This window comes from Rhopilema esculentum, chromosome 21 (genome assembly GCF_057945365.1).
Source record: "Rhopilema esculentum isolate cy_ngs chromosome 21, ASM5794536v1, whole genome shotgun sequence".
Classification (NCBI taxonomy): Eukaryota; Metazoa; Cnidaria; class Scyphozoa; order Rhizostomeae; family Rhizostomatidae; genus Rhopilema; species Rhopilema esculentum.
In genome coordinates, this window is record NC_142835.1 from 1,133,822 (window position 1) to 1,151,855 (window position 18,034).

Below are 18,034 nucleotides of genomic sequence, written 5' to 3' on the forward strand. Positions count from 1 at the left end.
TTGAGACGGTCCTGGCGAGTTTTGCCTTTTTTCTACTTTACGTTGCTCCTGTAAATTCGAATTCCCCCGCTTCTACCCGAACCAATGTTGGGCTAGTAGCTCTAATCATTTGTGCTTCAAAAACATGCATTCAACATTGAAAGTTATTTTTCAAATGTAAGAGAAAACATAAACTTTTCTTGGTTGAGAAATCCATATAATAAAAACAATACAGTATAAACGTGTTAAATGATACAGAGTCATACATCGATTAGTTAAAAAAGTAAAATTTCTGCTTAAAGGTATTGCATCACTTTCGCCAAATAAGCAACTTTTTGCTTACACCAAGCAAAGAATGCTTAAATTTTCTGTCTATAACAACCATCTTTAAATACCTAGGTCATCTTTTTTTACTTGAGTAGCTTCCATGGTATCTCACCCTAAATTAAACATAAACTTTTTTATATATTATATCACTGAAAAACGTTTATCGATGCTTTTATATTGTGTGAAAATGGTGCAATACTTGAAAATAATAAATATAACAAATTCTACGCCAATCCCGTGTACATTAACTTTACATTGTACAAATGAATACCATCCTTCGAGAATGTGTTAATTAACCATTTAGGAAAGCAGGAGTTCCTGGAAACCCAGCCTTCTCTTCTAAGTATTTTTACATATCTACTCTATATAAAAAAAGAGTCAACCTAAAACCTTCTCTAACGATTTAAAAATTTAAACCCCAAAAATGGTTTTTTAAACATTTTTCTGTCAATTTTAACGAAAGCGATACAGCAGGTTGCGTAATGGAATTTTTTAAGTCAGTTTTTATTTTTACGTTCTTGAGGATTGAAAATACCCTTGAGAGATCTAGAAATATGATTAAAAACTCAATGATTACAATTCATTCCAAATGGTATAGGCTTGGAGTCCCTTTAAAGCTTTGTTTGGATTCATACTTCAGACGAGGTATGTCAATCAGGCCTACCAAGCAAATACTTTGCCTTTCAGTGGTGTGGCTCGTTAGAAAATCTCGAGGGATCCTTTGAATGATTCGCTTTTCGTCTTCGGGGACAGTTTTAAAGTATCTAGACAGTATCATGGGGGTAATTGAAAGTGATAAAAATCACTGAATGTCGTATTGAGTAAATTTTTATACCATATAAGACAAGAGCTCAAAAGCTTATTTTCCCTTGACAGTACCAAGACAAACAAACTCAGTTGAGTAGACCCAGGAATTAATAAACCCAAAGTTTGATGTCAGACAACGCTGCTGTAAACAATTTATATGTTACGGAAGACAGAAATAACTTCTGTGTCATGACATTGAGTTTCAAATAAAATCTCCATGTGACGAAATCAAGCAAATTGTTCTGTCACAGAAGTTCTGAATTATGCTTTTTAGGCAGTAACACTAAGTGATTACTGAAGAGCATTACATGAAGTTTGTATCTGTTTTCCAAGCAAGATTGAAAGAACACCCTCCTTCGACTGGTAAGAAATTTCCATGCTTTTTTCACCAGAATTGTTTCATACGTTAGTTGCAAGTTATTCTAGGTTATCATTTGAGATTTAATCTCCTTGGTCGTTTTGGTCAGCTTTGAATTAGTTGTCCTAGAATCGTCTAACGACCCTTGGAGTATAGTTTGGTATTTTTTCTGTCTTCGAAACCGAGCGAAGCTGTATTTATCGATGTTACTGCTCACGAAGTGTGTTATTTATATTCTGCTATCGCAACTAAGTTTGCGTAACCAAGCACCAAGCATTTGCTAGTATCCTCGCTATACGTGAATTGCGTTTCGACAATGCGTGCACGATGGCCCACCGAAACAGGTCGACATTGGTTTCGCGAATGGTATTAATGGCAGTCTTGGCATCTTGGGCGTCGATAGATGGGATGTGTGGTTCAATGTCTTTAGGAAAAGGGAATTGCATACGTTAGAGTGAAATGTCTGTGGTAATATTGTTAAATTGTTCGACGCTGGCGATGAAGCCCTGCTGCCGTCATGTTTGTTCCTCTTTCTCCATTTGGCACGCCGATTTTGAAACCATACCTTCAATTTGAAAAAATGTAAGCAAATGAATATAAGCAAATGGTAAATAACTTGACGGCATTTTTTGTGATAAACTATCAGAGCTGAATCTCTTCACATCTTAACAACTTAACCCTAAGGCCTGGCAGGTATTTAGACCTTCTCACGAAAAAGGGCGCTAAATTTTAAACAATGGTGGTATGTGGGAGGGTGAAGACAAAAATATAGGAAACGCCCATTGAACTACAAGGAAACGCCTTTTCATCAATAGGGAATGCCAATGACTAACTTTGGTAGCGTAAAGACCGTTCAAAATTAAATGATTGTATCACAAAGAACTTTTTTGTCGAAAATTTACCCCTCCCCTAACCTTTTCACGTCAAATTTAAATAAAACACAAAATCAAATCTGATGCCTCCCAGCCTCCTTCCCAAAACTCCATTTTTCCTTGATTCTTGTAGATGAACTTTGGTCCATCGAAGCAGGGTAAAGAAATGCTAATGGAGAAATCATGAACAAACCCATCCCTGTTACTTAAATATGCATTCTTTGGAGGTCTCTGGAGGTTGTGCTTCACTTTCTTGTTTCTTAATCTATTGAAATTTCTTTATTGGCAGTAAAGTATCTATCATGCATATCACGATGCTCCATCATCATGCTTTAAGAATGGTTTCTAGGATACACGATCAAAGAGATGAAGTCTTCAGAGTTTCCAAAATTATATTGGTAGTGAGCCTTCAATACAGTTCTAACGAACATTTACAAAGCAAGGCTTTATCGCATACCTGAATTCTTGCCTCCGTAAGATTTAACTTCATTGCAAGTTCCTCTCGAAGAAAAACATCTGGGTAATGGGTCCTGACAAATACCCGTTCGAGTTCGTCGAGTTGGTATGTCGTGAACGTTGTCCTGTACCTTCGTTTCTTTGGTATGCCGTTCTGTTGGTCTCGTAAGCTTGCCAGTCCGTCCTGTAATGCCTCTGTCTTCTTCTCGCCATCAGAAAATGAGGGACTTTCAAGAGATCCTGGAGACTCTTGGCCTACATAAACCCAAAACAGGTGTCAATTAATTATTGTTTGCGGGGGTGAAACCAATAGACAGATTCCCTATTGAGTATTAAAATGGTCTGGTAGATATGATTGGCGTTTAAATATTTTCTTGACTGGCAAGACCCTTTCATTTTATTTTAGGGGTGTTTAACACTAATCTCAGACAGGATTTTCCAGAAAGTCAAGATTTTCCCTACAGGCAATTTTTCATGTCTTTCAATAATATTTGTTGGTCAGTTTTTACAAGTCGAAAGAACAGTGTATGCTTCTGTGGCTTTAAATCTGTGATAAAGGGCTTAGAGAAATGATCTGCTTTCAGTGGTTCACTGCGATACTTTTCAGCTCCGACGATGCCATTTTTTCATTACAATTTCAACGAACAACTGCAAAAATTTGATAATAGATTCTGGCCTTTTCCAGATCTGGGTGTCTTGATGACGAGAATCTTTCCTGGAAATATCACACCTCTAGACTTAAGAAAAAGCTCTCAAGAAGCTCTCATCTTATTCATTCTAAGACGCCGGCTTCTCCTTGACACTCTTGAGAATCTCTACATTTCATGCCTATTTTATCTCCTAAAATATTTCTTTTCCCTGCTAGTAATAACAAATTCAAATTTATGTATTTGTACTAAGATCAATTAAATATTTTATGCTAAGTTATTAAATAGCAACTCTATTTTTATCAAGTTATCAGTTTCTTTTATTACCTTCAGATCAAAACGGAAAAATCCTTGTCAATGGCTATGTGTTCAGTTACAAACAAAAATTTGGGGTATTCTTGACTGTTGTTTATACATGTGAACTAAGTATGGCTATTTCGATTTCCTCTTCTTTTTCTTCCTAAAACATCTTAGAACTTCTAAAGAACATCTATAGACGTCTAGAACATCTAAAGAGACCAACCAAAGAAGTTATGAACAAATGTCTGAAACACTTTTATCAGACCTGGGCATCTTGCAACCTACGGACCACATCTCGCTTTTTCGAATTTTCTGTCTGGCCCCTCGTGTGTGGTTAATCAGAACATAATATTTCCACTTGATCGACACCATACTTTTATATTTCTATTTACATATTGACGTAATATACATATCTTTTTAGTTTTGGAGAAAAAGGGAATTGCGTGGGAATACAGTAATCGTTGGTTCGGCCCTTCAATTCAGTTCAGGTTTCTCATGTGGCTCTTGTAAAAACTAATTGTCTATCTCTACCTTAACATAAATCATGATAAGTACACCTATAACATAAAAAAACACGCTCGAATCCCGAAAGTTAAAACAGAAGCAGGGGGAAAGCTTTCAATTTCAAGGCGCACTATTCATTCGTTTCTTATGGCAAGCTAAAAAGATTCTATTTGGACAACTAAAAATCAATTTATGCTTTTAAATATGATCATTTTTAAATAGTTTCTTTATTTATTGTATTATTCAATTTATGGTGGAGTGTTTTTGGAGGAACTCTCTCTTTTAATCAATTCATATAGTTGGGTGCTCGTCCTTTGGCAAATATCTCAATTTACTTCTCTTGTAGTTTGCATCACGTATGTTTTTAGTTGCTTTTTATTACGTAGGCGATAATAACATTCAGGCACTTAGATGTATTTGTCAATAAACTGAAGCTCCTGCGCCATACAACTATTTCCGGTGAGGATGACGCAGTGGTTAAAGTTACGTACGAACAAGAGATCCAAGAAGGTTCTGTGCCTAGAGTCACTGATATTGCAAAACTTTCTATTAGAGTGAGAATGTTCAGCTGCTCCCTGCAATTCCAGGGATAAGAATCACGCTTGAGGTGTGGCCACTCCGATGACAAGGACACTGCCCAATAAGCGTAGCTTCTCATATCTCTAAGCTTGCCTTCCAAAGCTAGCTAGTAACAATTACAAATTCTAGGTGTAATTTTCACGGACACGCGAATGACACAAATCCGGATCAAAAGAGGAGTTTAGCTAACAGTCAAGAGCATTGAAATCTCGAGGCGATCTTTAAAGGGAAGGCTTATCCCCATACTGAGCAGAGCTAACCGCGGCCATCATGCTTCTCTTTGAACATCAGCACCGGTGAAAACCAACAACGATGTGTAATCTATTAAACAAGGCGCCTGTTGCGACAACAATTCAATTATACAATCTTTCTGATAGTTTAATTACACTATATTTATTATCAAATATATAAGATTATGTTCCCCACAATATTATTTAATTATAGGCGAGTCATAGCCAGCGACAAATTGAGAGATGTGGCTTCAGCATGTGAAAGGATCTATAGATGGCTGTGACTAAGTGGCTTTGTGTCTTCAGATGACGATTCTGTTAAACAGGCCAGTTTTAACAATAGCATCCATCACATTTGCAATTTCAAAGCGCTAATTTCTTTAACATGTTATCAAATCTCAGAAAAACAGTTACTGAATGATTCGTTTGCTTTGCAATAAATTTTCAGTTGTTTTGCAATCCAAATAGAATAGTTGGCTTTCTGCCTGTCGCCTCGGTTAAATATTCGTATAAACATCAAATTATTTTTTAATTACGAACCTAAACAATATACGATTAGCATGAAATTCTTTTTTAATGAAAATTCCATTTTTAGAGGGCTTATGCTGTCAATCATAAACTATTTTTCTTGTTAATATAACTTTAGCAGATTCGAAGAACTTTTATCAACATTCATCTGTGGCAAATATTGCTGAATGGATGAAATAAAGTTTCAATAAAAACCTTTGGAACAAGAATTAATGGCAATGCTCTGCTGCTAAACTCAACGCAACCTTTATACCGCGAATCTTAATATTTCTTAAATGGTTTGCAAATTTAACTCAAGACAATTTTTTGTAAAATTTAGATTGAAAGATTGGTAACAGACATGCTTTAAAAGGCAAAGATGCGACCAAAATGATGTTACTTAAAAAGCACTAGCCACAGGACAATGGAAAGATTCTTTTATATGAAGAATGAGTTGATAGCTAGCTTAAGATCTATGACTATAATACCTGGTTTGCCATTTTCCAAGATGTTCTTTTCGGAGTTTTATACTCTTCATCAGTTAATGGCAACGAACAATATTTAAGTGACAATAAACTATTTTTCTAGCTTGCAGGGCAAATTGTTTTGTATTCGTCTATTCATCCTTCTGGCCAGTTCTACAAGCCTGGAACATAAGCTCCTTCAAACAGGACTGCCAGCAAAAAATGTTAGAATTAATAATCCACCTTTTTTCAAAAAGTCTAATGATCTTTTATCTCAACTTTTGAAATCTAATCTTTCCATGTTGAATTATCCTTAGTTGAAAATTTCTTGACCAAGTAAATGGTCCCAAATGTACAAATTTACTCAGTCAGTCAAACATGATGCACTCGTTTATAAGTAAAAGTCCTTTTTTTAAAGTTATGCAGAATTTTAGCTTAAGTTGTATTCTGTTGAGGGATCATTCTCGATATCAACATGAAAGTATATTTGCGCATAATCTTCAATATTTTATAAAATAATCGGCAATATTTTCCGTTCTCCGTTCGTCTTTCTCGTCCTTTTTCTGTTAAAAAAGGGATGATCTTCTATTTCGTCTAAAGCATCACAGCCTTAACTTATAGTTTTTCAGAGAATATAGCTCTCCATAAATGTTCTCTGGCCCCAGATCAGTTGTTTGAACCTCATGACAGGGCATCCTACAATCTATTCTAAGAAATGTTATTAAGAAAAGCTCATTTTATAACCCAAAAAGCATTTCATGTCCGTAAAATATGTACAGAAAAATTTTGCAATACATTGGAGGAAATTGAGCTTTTAAAATTGATGGGCAGTTGAAACTCTGAAAAAATTAGCTGGAACATGCTTTAAGGAGCACACATTAGACACAAAAAAGAGTACCACCATCTGCCCGTCGTGACCCGGATTTTTTGAGAATGACCAACCCATTTCCGTGAGATTCTTTGTATGGGCATGAATACAACTCTGTCTACTAGCTGACACGCCAGGATCTTTTCTTGCTTCAATCAAAAAGACTCTTGATCCTATATTATGTCAAATCGATATATTCATTTTTCGCTAAAAGCGAGGATCGAGTAAATTACTAAGCTGCTTATTTATCTGTTGTTGCGCACATTTTCCTTCCTTCGAGAGATTTAGGTCCAGTGAAACAGTTTGAAACTGTGACGCGATCTTAGCGCCATTTAATCCTTCCTTTGTGGATTGTTTCAGCTAGTGCGCAGTTGCAAAATATCTCAAATAAGGCAGTACTATCAAAATGAAGATAGAGTGGAAAAGAAATAAATTTACTTGATATTGAGCTTAGATTCAAAGAGATTTAAACGGTTCAAGAAACTGAGTGTTCATTGTTCTCTGTTGCTCGCTGTTTCGCAAAGGCAAAAGGAGATCTCTAGTTTCACTTCAAAATATGCCTACAAGATTTCCTATGAGAAAGTATGCCAAGCTGTTCCTTTATTAATTGTTCCCTCCCCAAATACGCCTAATCATTTCATCTTTATCCGAAAAAAATATGTATATTCCAAATTAAATGTGCATTTTCTTAAAAGGAAAGCAAGTTTGAAGCAATCTGTTTATTTATGTAAGTTTCAAAATGGAGTACTTCATTTGTCAGCGTTTAATGTTATAAATTCAGGAAATAGCTACAATCATCCCAAAAATCTTAACACAATTTAATATGATCATCAAGAAAGACAACATTAGAGTCAGCATCACTGGAAAGGAAATCACTTAAGCTGCAGATACAAATAATGTTATGTTTTGCTGTCAGATAGGGGATTTAATTTATCGCACAAACTTTGGCCTGGTGGAATATCAAGGGTCGCTAGCTGTATTTTTAATTTCTGCTAATTGGCGAGCATTTTTGAACATTTCTGTTTTTAAAGCGACGGGCGTTTGCAAATCTGAGCACGAGAAAGCCTCTGTATGAGTAGGTGCAAACAAAAATACCTTGATATTCAAACAAAACTTTATCTCTTTACATTCCCTCTTTGTCTGACCTTTTTCGAAGTAAAGGGACGACATTTGTCTTACCAATGCTGTCTCTAGTTGTGGTGCCGAGAAGTTCAGCAATCAGCGTAAAAATCTTCACTGCTCATCAGCGGTGTATACAATCTCATTTTAAAATGCCACGTATGAAACACACCTCTTTCCCTTACTATCTTCGAATTCAGGTGAATTTGGTATGCATCATCAAAGAGGAAGTGGTTCTGATGCATTTTGCCTTTTGCGGCTGCTTCACTTTGCTAAACTAGTACCTGTCCCTTACCGCTTGATACCCATAACTTGAGTTCAGTTGACTAAAAATGACAGTTTTGGATGCTAGTAATGATATTGCAATGTAAATGTTACACGAAGAAAAATTGTAGAATTTGACGTACCAGGAGACTGCGCTCTGGACGGTGATGAATCCGGGCTCGAAGAACTTTCGGAATCGTAGCGTTTTTTCTTTGCATCGTTTAGACCAAGAATATCTGCTATGCTGTATGATTTGCAACGCTTCTTATCTGCATGCATCGTCGAGAGTCTTGAAGAAAGCAAGAAGTAAAGATGTTTTAAAAACTTTTTACAAGGAACAAGAAGAAAAAAGCAAAATGGTGCACCGGCCGAATTCGACTTCTTCATTCTCGAACTTTCATTAAAACTTGGCAAACATACTTGCCTCTGCTTTTTGTTAAGACTCATTTCTAATAACCAAGAGAAGGCTCAAAGATCGCAATGTTCATTAGAAAATTGTTTTGTAGCCGTTCTGTTTTCAATATCGACGGCGTCTTAGCAGTTATAAACTGAAATTATTAAAAAATGTTTATTAAATCCGTTCATGATTAATCAGGTAAACTTAATTGCTGATATCATTCTTTATTCTTATAACAAAATGTGCTATTTGTTCTTTGTTATTGAAACCTGTTATAGAACGGTTTATTAATTGCATGCGATGGCGCTTTGCTAACTGGGAAGGGAATGTTTAGCAAGTAAAATGAAGTCAAGTTTAAATCTATCATCGACTTTGTCGCAACGATCACAACATCCGGCTACCGCATCGCTCCCCATATTAATGGAAATTAAAATACGATACAAATACGTTTAATGTTGACAATAAATTGAATTGCTATCGTTGGATATTTGTTGGTAGGCCACACCAGAAGCGGTATTACCTCATGATCAACTAAAACCAAGCCAGAAGCGGATTAGCAAAGAGCTAGCCGCATGTGAATTGCAATATTAATTTCACTACACGGCTATCAATGATATTTAATAGGATCAAGTATGATACACCATGTCTTATCATCTTAAACTAATAAATTGCTAAATTGTATTAGATCGATACAATCTCCACTTTATTAACACATTGAGTTAAGTAAACGCGTTGCCTATGAACTCGAAAGCGGCTTTTCAAATCGTTTATTAACCACAATCTCATTTCAACCGTTCCTCTACTTGAACATATACACATTTTTGGCAACAATGATCCTTCACTAACGTCATGTGAATTTTTTGTGATCTTTTTCTCGTTAAAAGATTAAACAAGAAAGACAAAAGAGAGGATTCTTGAGGGAATGCGTTGATCTTATTGACAGCAGAATAATTTTTCCTCTTTTCAGTTAGCATTCATTCCTGGTATTTTGCGCGTAAAGTTGTCACGTTCCAAGTCATTCTTGATCATTCAAACATCATCCTTCTTTCATAAGAAAAAGCTGCAAATGACGCATGATAAATTGAAATAGAGAAACCTTGAATGGACAGGAATTGATAAACCATTTTGATATCAGAAGTTACATCCTTCATAAACGAGAAAGGAGATGATATATCCTCTATAATTGCTGATGAATTTACTCTTTGAAATCCAGTATAAGTTGGACCCTGGGTAAGTAGGACACCCACTCTGTAGTACAGATTTCCCCGGTCCCTTGAACTTGCTTACTCTTGTCAAGCATTCGGATAAGTAGGACGCCCGCTAAGTAGTACATTTTTGCTCGGTCCCTTGAATGCCCCACTTAACGATAGTGTACTGTAATGCCCATTGATAAACATTTTTATCCATTAAGAAAATTTGAAGTGCTCATCCTTTTCAGTCAATGCGCTAAAACATCGAGAACCTTTGAAATAAATCAATAAAAAGGCGTGGTTGGGTGTGGTAGCTAAGAAACGTTTGCTCCTGTGATTAGCAACAGGTTGGAGACTTGTCCTAGAAGTGTACTCGCCCACTTTCTGGATATATATAGACTCTGTCTTACTCACAAAGGCCCTCTGCTTAAAATAAAGCGGCAGGGAATGAGGCCGAAATGGCCATTAACTGTCAAACTAGATGTTAAACACATTTTGTGAGAAGTATCTAACAGGCAAACTCTTTGATAACGGACGGCAAATGATTTTAGAGAATATGGTATGAAAAAAGATTGCAAATAAAATTAAACTTTCTTTTGCAACGGAGAAAAGGTAGGATTGAATGAGAATACAAATTGTTCTACAAGGCAGATGCCGAATGGCGCTAAAATAATAATTGATAACATGTGAACAAACATTAATCGGATCAGGTGTTGTTATCACTGCAGAAATTTACAGTCGTTTTTCACCATACAATGTTTACAAGTCAGAAAAAATCTCAGAAGGTGCCGATAGCGCACAAATTAATTTGAAAAAATATTACTAAATGTTGTTTACGTTATTCAGGAGCACGGGAATATGAAAAACAACGTGAATGCGATTTCCGATTTCCCATTAAAAGCATATGAAAAATTCATAGGATTTCTAGTCGATGAAATTTTCAATGTTGTCACTGTTCCGACAGTCTTTTCCAATACACTTAATAGAATTGTGTGTTTGAAGATCTAAGACTTAATTAGCTTACCTTATTAGAATTATAACATAAATCTATATAATCTATTGCTTCATGTAATTTTATTCGCATTATGTAGGGTTTAGAAAACAAAATCTCTCGAAAAAGTAATTTCATTTAAGGAGACAAAGCCGAAATATGACACAAAAGATTGAATAAGATGAATGCCATTTCTCCCCCTGTTAAAATCAGATGTTTCTCAGGGTCATCCGCCGAATAACTTACAAGCTACAAATTTAGTTAATTAAGCCGACTGATGTTATCTTACGTAATCGAAATCGCGTTACGAGCTCTGGTCTATTCTTGTATAAAATACTGCATTGTGTCGCGTGTTCTTAATTCCATAAGCTTGTCTGATGAAACAATCCACTTTTGGGGATATCGCGTTAGTTCCATGATAAATTCATTTGAAGTGGCAAATTGTTTTAATTACAAGTTTGTTATTATTCGTTGTCAGCGTTCCTAGCTTTTAGGGGTAATTGTTTTTGTTACTCACACAAGTGTAACAGGATAATGATGGAACAGTGCGGAGCGATGAAACAAGACGGAAAGCGGGCTTTGAGAGTAACCGAAGTAGATTTCTTAATGGTGTATGGCTGTTAATATAGGGGTAAAAATTGGGGGTGTGTTTTCTCTGGTTTCCACGATTCAAGACAAATGGTTGAGTTTTCACTGAGCATGGTCATTCAGAAATATAATTTTGGCCAATGCTGTGATCCCAATTTTGATTTCAAATTCAATTTGGCCGGTATATGCTATAATTTGATAAAAAAGAACTTATCGACTAGTTATGATTGCCTATGTCAAGTGTTGGTCCACGTCTAATGCCTTTCTGCGAGTTTGTGCCCAGATTCCTTTGTGCCAGATTTGTGCCAAAGTTGTGGCAGTTAAGTTTTTATAACAAGAGTTGTTGTGTCTAGAAAGCAAGATTGGCCTTACATCACAATCGCTGTATGGTTTAAAAAGTTGAGAGACCTAATTCAAGATTTTTCTGCCACTTTTCTTTTCTTTTACTTTGTTTTTAATTCATATTCTGGAGGTAGTTTTTTTAACACTGAGAAGCTTATGCTTATCGAGCAGTGTCCTGGTCTTTCTTCTCGATGTGACAACACTTTGTGATTCCTAGGCCTGGAATTACAGAGAGCTGGCGATACCCCTCAATCCGGGTGAAAGTTTGGTCATGCCAGGGGCAAGAACCTCAGACCCTTGGATCTGTTGTCCGAGACCCTAGTCACTATGCTATCCTCGCGCCCGAGTCATTCATTTCTGCTTTATTATATAGTTGTGATTCGGTGGTAAAGATATAGACCAATGGACGCCAATACTACAATACTAGGGTATGTGCAAAATTGTAACTGTCTATGGAGATCCAGGGAGCGCGATACTAAACTATACCAAATATTAGAAAATAAAGTCCCTTTCAAACGAAGCAATGCAAATTGCACTGGAACAGACGCTTGCTAGTTATCGGCGCGCGTTTCTTTTCTCTACTGGACAAATCCAATTACCTAGGTTTATGATGCAACAGGCCATTACCTTATGCAACATCTAGAACGCCGAACGAAATGAAATTTTTGATTATTCAAAAGCACTGGGCACTCGTTGTCATGCACAATTAATTTGCCAATACGATGCATTGCAGAATTCAAAAACCACGTAGATTTTTCAGTAGTTGAAGAATTAGCAAGAGCGTCTAGCAAGATCATCATTCTAAGGATATCTGAAAAAGCAATATTTTCTGGGAACGAAATCTTCTTTCCACATTCCGCCAACTGCCTTTATGTTTTCATCTAGCTCTCGATAGCGCTTTATTTATTTGGATGATAAGTCTACTGGTTGCATTTTTGCTTCCATTTATTAATTTTTATAATTTCAAACAAGTCAGCTATTAGTAAAACATGTCAAGCAGATGAACATATTTTTTTCGGAGAAACTTTTCATTTGATACACAGCAGAATCAGAAGGGAAAGATTTCAAGATCTAACACTGATTGAAAATTATTTGAAATGTGTATGGAACTTAGTCACCCTGCGATTCTATTTTCTGTTTTGCCGGAGAGGAATTTTTTCTAATAACATCCAGCAAAATATATGGTAACAAATCTTCCCAACATCCAACTTTTGATGTATTAAAAAGCCTTGACGGATCCTGAATAGCTCTGTGAAATACTCTTTTTATGCGTCTCCAGCTTCCTTGCTAAATGTCTTCTGAAACAGATATTTTGGTGATTCGCAGCTTGCTTTTCGATCAAAACTTGAAAACGCACTTCTCTGTATTTCTGTTCTTTTAATAATGAGATGCAGTGAAGACAATAATCATGGGTCTTTTATACTAGAAACAGATGCTGAGATTTTAATAATGTTAGGAAGAGAATCTCTAACTTTTGGGAACTAGTAATGCATTGAGGATTATAAGAAATCATTCTTCAGACATGTTCCTACCATTCAATAAAGAAATATTTTAGATGACAAGGTGATACAGAAAGAATAAATTTGATAGATTTGGCACTTAATCATGTATACATGACGGCAGCTGCTTCTAAAGAGAGCGATTGGAGCAGATGGCAAAAGCTCCACTTTGGTCTTTGATTAAATTTCTAGAATCGTAGCAATCAAGACAGATCTTTAAACCTAGAGAAATTAAAATGCATGGAAGAAACAATTTGTCATTATTTAATTAATTAGCTGATTTTTATTGGATTTTTATAAAAAATCAGCGCAGTTGGCTCTACAAGCCTTCTTTTTAGAGTATTTCACCTGCACTTTATTATATCACTAAATCCTGAAACGTTTCTTACGTTACATGTAAAGTTTTATGCAGCTTGTATATGCTAGATAGATTTTTCAAAACTCTTAACTGTTAGTAACTATTTGCAAAAAAGAATTAAGCAAACTATCACGGTAAGAGGATTTGAAGAATTCCAATATTTTTGGCAGAGCTGTTGCAATGCCATGCCACTTTGACCATACTTATGTATGATACAAAATCGGGTAAGCTTTAATATCTTCAAAGACACAAATATAATTATCCCTTAAAGACCATAAAAGATAATTTTTTGCTCGTGTTCACATTATTTAGTGCAACATCGTATGGTACCTATTATTTTCCTTGACACGTGTCTTCTTGCCTTTATTTAAACTGGGCGTCTTTTTTATTTTTCCCGTGTTTATGCCTCACCAAGATTCAATTTTTTGAATGTTTTTTTGGCTTGCCATTCTGATATTTCTCATTTAATGATCTGTTTCATTCTTTGGTGAGTCTCTTTAAGAATCCAGTTAAATTTATTTGCTGTAAACTCAAGAAAGACCAATTCCTTGCAATTTTTTGCCCTGCTCTTTTTACAACAGGCTCGTGTTTATTTGAGATGCCTTCTTTTGTAATCTACTTACAAGCTATTCTTGTTAGCAATAGTTACATGTCAAGAAGCCGAATGTGAATCAAAATCTACGGTTCTCTGCCTTGAATTATGATTTTTGAATGAAAATATAAAACCGTAAAGAATTATCAAGCAGAAATATAAATATGATCTGGGCAGATATAACTATTTACAGGGAGACTGTTATTTCTTCTTTAGTTATTTGAAATATGCAGGAAAGATGTTGACATAAAATTTCCCGATGCATACATGCTAGCAAGGGAGTTATGGAAGTGTGCCAAACCATTTTTTTATTAAATTTTCTTTAGTTAAATTCAAAAGTTTACGAAGGCTTCTAAATTCTGAATGTTTTGACAAATTGCAATTTAGCACAAAAGGTTGTAATAATACTGTTGCTGTAATAAAGGTGATCAAATATTGCATTTACAATTAAATATTGCTGCAATTATAAAGTTTCAAGGACCTTTGCCTTTCATACTTTAGGGATTAAGGAGCAGTATACATTGACAAAATGGCAGTTTTCTCAAAGACGGTAAATCTTTTGCATACACAGATGTGTTGATTTGATTATATTTTCTTTGAACGTAGATAGGAGCCGGAACAGAACAACTACCTGTTGTGATCGGGGTGCTTGCGAAGAAACCGCTTAGAGCGGCGCGTCAAGAAGATTCACTGACCAAATTGCTCATACACTTAAAACTAGCAAACTTCAAAAGTCCTGGGCAACTCAAAGTAAAGTATATGGAGAAGGAAGATTCGAGTTAGAATATATCGTTTTACCTTTCAATTGCCTTTTCTTCGTCTTGCACAGAGTTTTCTTGCATATTCTGCTGTAATTTAAATGTCCTTCACTAGACAGCTGTTTCTCTGCTTTGATTATTTCCTTGTGCTGCTGCAAATTTTGATCAACTGATCTCAGACGAATAACGGCAAAGACGAGTAGCTTTGATCACCTTGGAGTGTGCAATTGCTTAATAACACTTCCTTGTCAGCTGTTGCAAACCATTCGGGTTGACAAGAAGTAACTATGGGCTTTCCGACTTGCACGTAGAAGAGTTTGTGGAAACTTGCAGCAACTAGACGCTTGATCTACTGAGCCCAGTGAAGACCGTTTCGCTTATGAAGTCACCAGCGAACCCCAACCGTTTATTCATTTCACAGTGTGCATCTGGCTAGCTACCTATTCAAGCATTTAATTTGTATGATTGCTTATACGTCTTCATGCATTTCTAGTTCCCAGACCTTACCTGTCACAGTCCCGCCCCAGCGGTCATAGGCGATAGCTTTCAATAGAATCAATGATTTCTATTACTTAATGCCTTGATACTCGTTTACAAACAAATCCATCGACCGCGCTAGCCTGCTTTCTTTGCACGGCATTCAATAGCGGTTAACCGTGTACAAGTGTCTTTCTAAAACAGTCTATGGACGACATATTAATCGATGAAGCACGTTTGACTTCTCCTAGAAAAGGGTTTAGCCTGCTACAAAAATACTTAGACTTCAATCAAACATAGGCACATTTATTTTATTTTCTTTCAAAAAACAAATTCATCACAAACAATATCAAAAGCTTAGATAATGCTAATATGGTATATTATGTCGCTGCGACTTTTTTAATTTTCTCTCTCGAATAAATTTTTCTTTTTTTTTCTCAACAAAACTCAAAACTTTGAATTTAAAAATTATCTTTGAATTTAAGCTTCATTTATTGAAGTATTTTATCTAATTAATTAAATCATCATGTTATCTTCGAATAATTGCAAAATCAAATATTTGTATTTAGTAGATATTTGTGAAAAATATATCCCTGAGAAGAAGTTTGATATGCATTTAATATTTTTCAAAAATTTTTGGCATTTTGTAGATGCGACTTCCGTGACTTTCTTAAGTGTTAGCGAAATTCGCCGCTAATAAGCCTCGTCGAGCCAAGTTGTAAATACTTGCGAGTGCGCTCTGGCATACGGGTCAATCTTGGCGAGCTTGGTTTGTTGCTGGCTATGTGACCCGTGCTATGTCGCATCTTGCTGGTATCTAGGCAAGCCGCAACATGCGGTGTCAAACTCAGGTCTGCCTGCTCTTGATCAATGGATACCCACTAGCTATCGACAAAATTTGACTGAGCATGGTCTGGAATTATAAGCGTAAGAAATTCAAGGGTTGCTTACCCAAGCTGCGACGAAGCTGTATTGCAAAGAATGCCTTTTGCATTGCAAAAAACACATAATGAAAGAAAGTTTGAATTAAATTCAGCCTTTCAATAGTGAATCAGTTATAATTATTTAAGTGTACATTTAGAGATAACTTAATTAGTAAATAAAATGAATATACAAAGTGATAGAAAATATTGTAACGTCTATGAATGGAAAACAGCAAGCGAAGATAGTTAACGACTAAAGCAAAATGCAATTAGCTGTTAAAATTCATATGCAAGAACTATTAAAAAAGCTTAGCAGATTAAAAAGCTTATCTAGAACAGATTCTTTTTTATACTAATAAACATGCAAGGTTATTTGCTTTAATCCACACAGAAAGGAGAAAATGAACTCAATAAAACCTTTAGAAGTAGTCAATTGGGTAGTTTTTGGCTTCCTCTCTTGCTGAACTTTGAGGAATTCTCGGAAAATATCTTCGGTGCAGAAAGATGCAAATGCTCCTAAGGAAGTTGAATAGCGTTTGGATGATTCATAAGATGTTTCAAAGCTTGGGTAAAAGGTTGAATGATGGTGCAATTGAGAAATGTTGATGTTCGCAAAAAACATTTTCTGAAGCAAGGCAGACTCAATTATAGACTCGGTTACAAAATATTTGCAGTACAGACTGTTTTTTGACTTGGCTTTACATTTGGACAAACGCAATGTAGGAGCATGAAGTTATGAAAAAAACTATCCGTAAGAATTTTTGAAATGCGCAGAAAACTAGTTTTCTAGAAGTATATAACGAATTGAGGCAGTGCTTACCTTGCGTTATACTCAAAACATTAAGAATATATGTCGGTTCAAGAAGATGCTTATATATCATGTCTACTAAAATGGGTCTATTTTGAGGTTTTTTCTTCCTTTTAATGAACTAAAGTACTTGCTGGAGCTCACAAAAAAGATAACTAGAGGGGTTGCAATAAGATTAACTTGTATTAGATACAACATTGTTCAGCATAATTTTGAACATTCACGTACTTTCATAAAGACGTTAAAATATCGTAGAGGATTGAAAATATTTCTGCAAATTTTCAGCACCTGAATGTCAACTTGACATTTTGTTTGCCTTCAAATCTATTATTCTTCATCAAGTATATTTTATATTTGATAACATCTTAAATACTTTGCCATTGGAGCATGCAATGTTAATAGAAACAAATTTAAGAGCTTGATGATGCAACTGAAATAATCTTTTATCCAGTGACTTGGATTCAAAAACTTAACTCCAAGGTTATCTTGGGTCTTTTCTGACATAATTGCTTGAAATTTCTGTATTGCATCAGGCTAAATACATAATTGACTAACTCTTCAAAATCGAATTTTTGTTTAAGTATCAGAATAGAATGTTTGCCTAAAAAACATTGTCTGTTTTTGATATTTTTTGCTTATTTCAGCTTCTGAAATCTTCTGAAATCTTCTGAAATCAAACATTTTACTTGAAAGTCTTACGTTGATACGAGCTGTGTTATCTCTCAACGCTCTCTAAATCTGGCCTTTTGCCGTTTCCTCCTGATAATAATCTTATCTGCTTGACCCTATCTTTGTTATCATTGTATTCTAATCAATCTCTTATTTTAAAT

At 35.4% G+C, this 18,034-nt stretch overlaps 1 protein-coding gene across 1 annotated transcript; it reads right to left on the reverse strand.

Annotated features, from left to right (window-relative positions):
- Nucleotides 1-22: 22 nt before the first annotated feature.
- LOC135684142 (ALX homeobox protein 1) lies at nucleotides 23-15,482 on the reverse strand. The gene is made up of 4 exons (XM_065199552.2): nucleotides 15,037-15,482; nucleotides 8,425-8,570; nucleotides 2,801-3,054; nucleotides 23-2,036 (listed from the first exon to the last, which is right to left on the reverse strand). Exons 1-4 carry the CDS (start codon nucleotides 15,078-15,080, stop codon nucleotides 1,764-1,766), a joined length of 717 nt encoding a protein of 238 aa, XP_065055624.1. The 5' UTR covers nucleotides 15,081-15,482; the 3' UTR covers nucleotides 23-1,763.
- Between the last annotated feature and the right edge of the window lie 2,552 nt (nucleotides 15,483-18,034).

Excerpts from the sequence above, each read along its gene's own strand:
- LOC135684142 (XM_065199552.2), bottom strand. The coding sequence starts at position 15,080 with ATGCAAGAAAACTCTGTGCAAGACGAAGAAAAGGCAATTGAAAG. Across the intron at positions 3,055-8,424 it reads GTCCAGAGCGCAGTCTCCTG|GCCAAGAGTCTCCAGGATCT; the intron begins GTACGTCAAATT and ends GGGTTTATGTAG. Across the intron at positions 2,037-2,800 it reads TTACGGAGGCAAGAATTCAG|GTATGGTTTCAAAATCGGCG; the intron begins GTATGCGATAAA and ends TTCAAATTGAAG.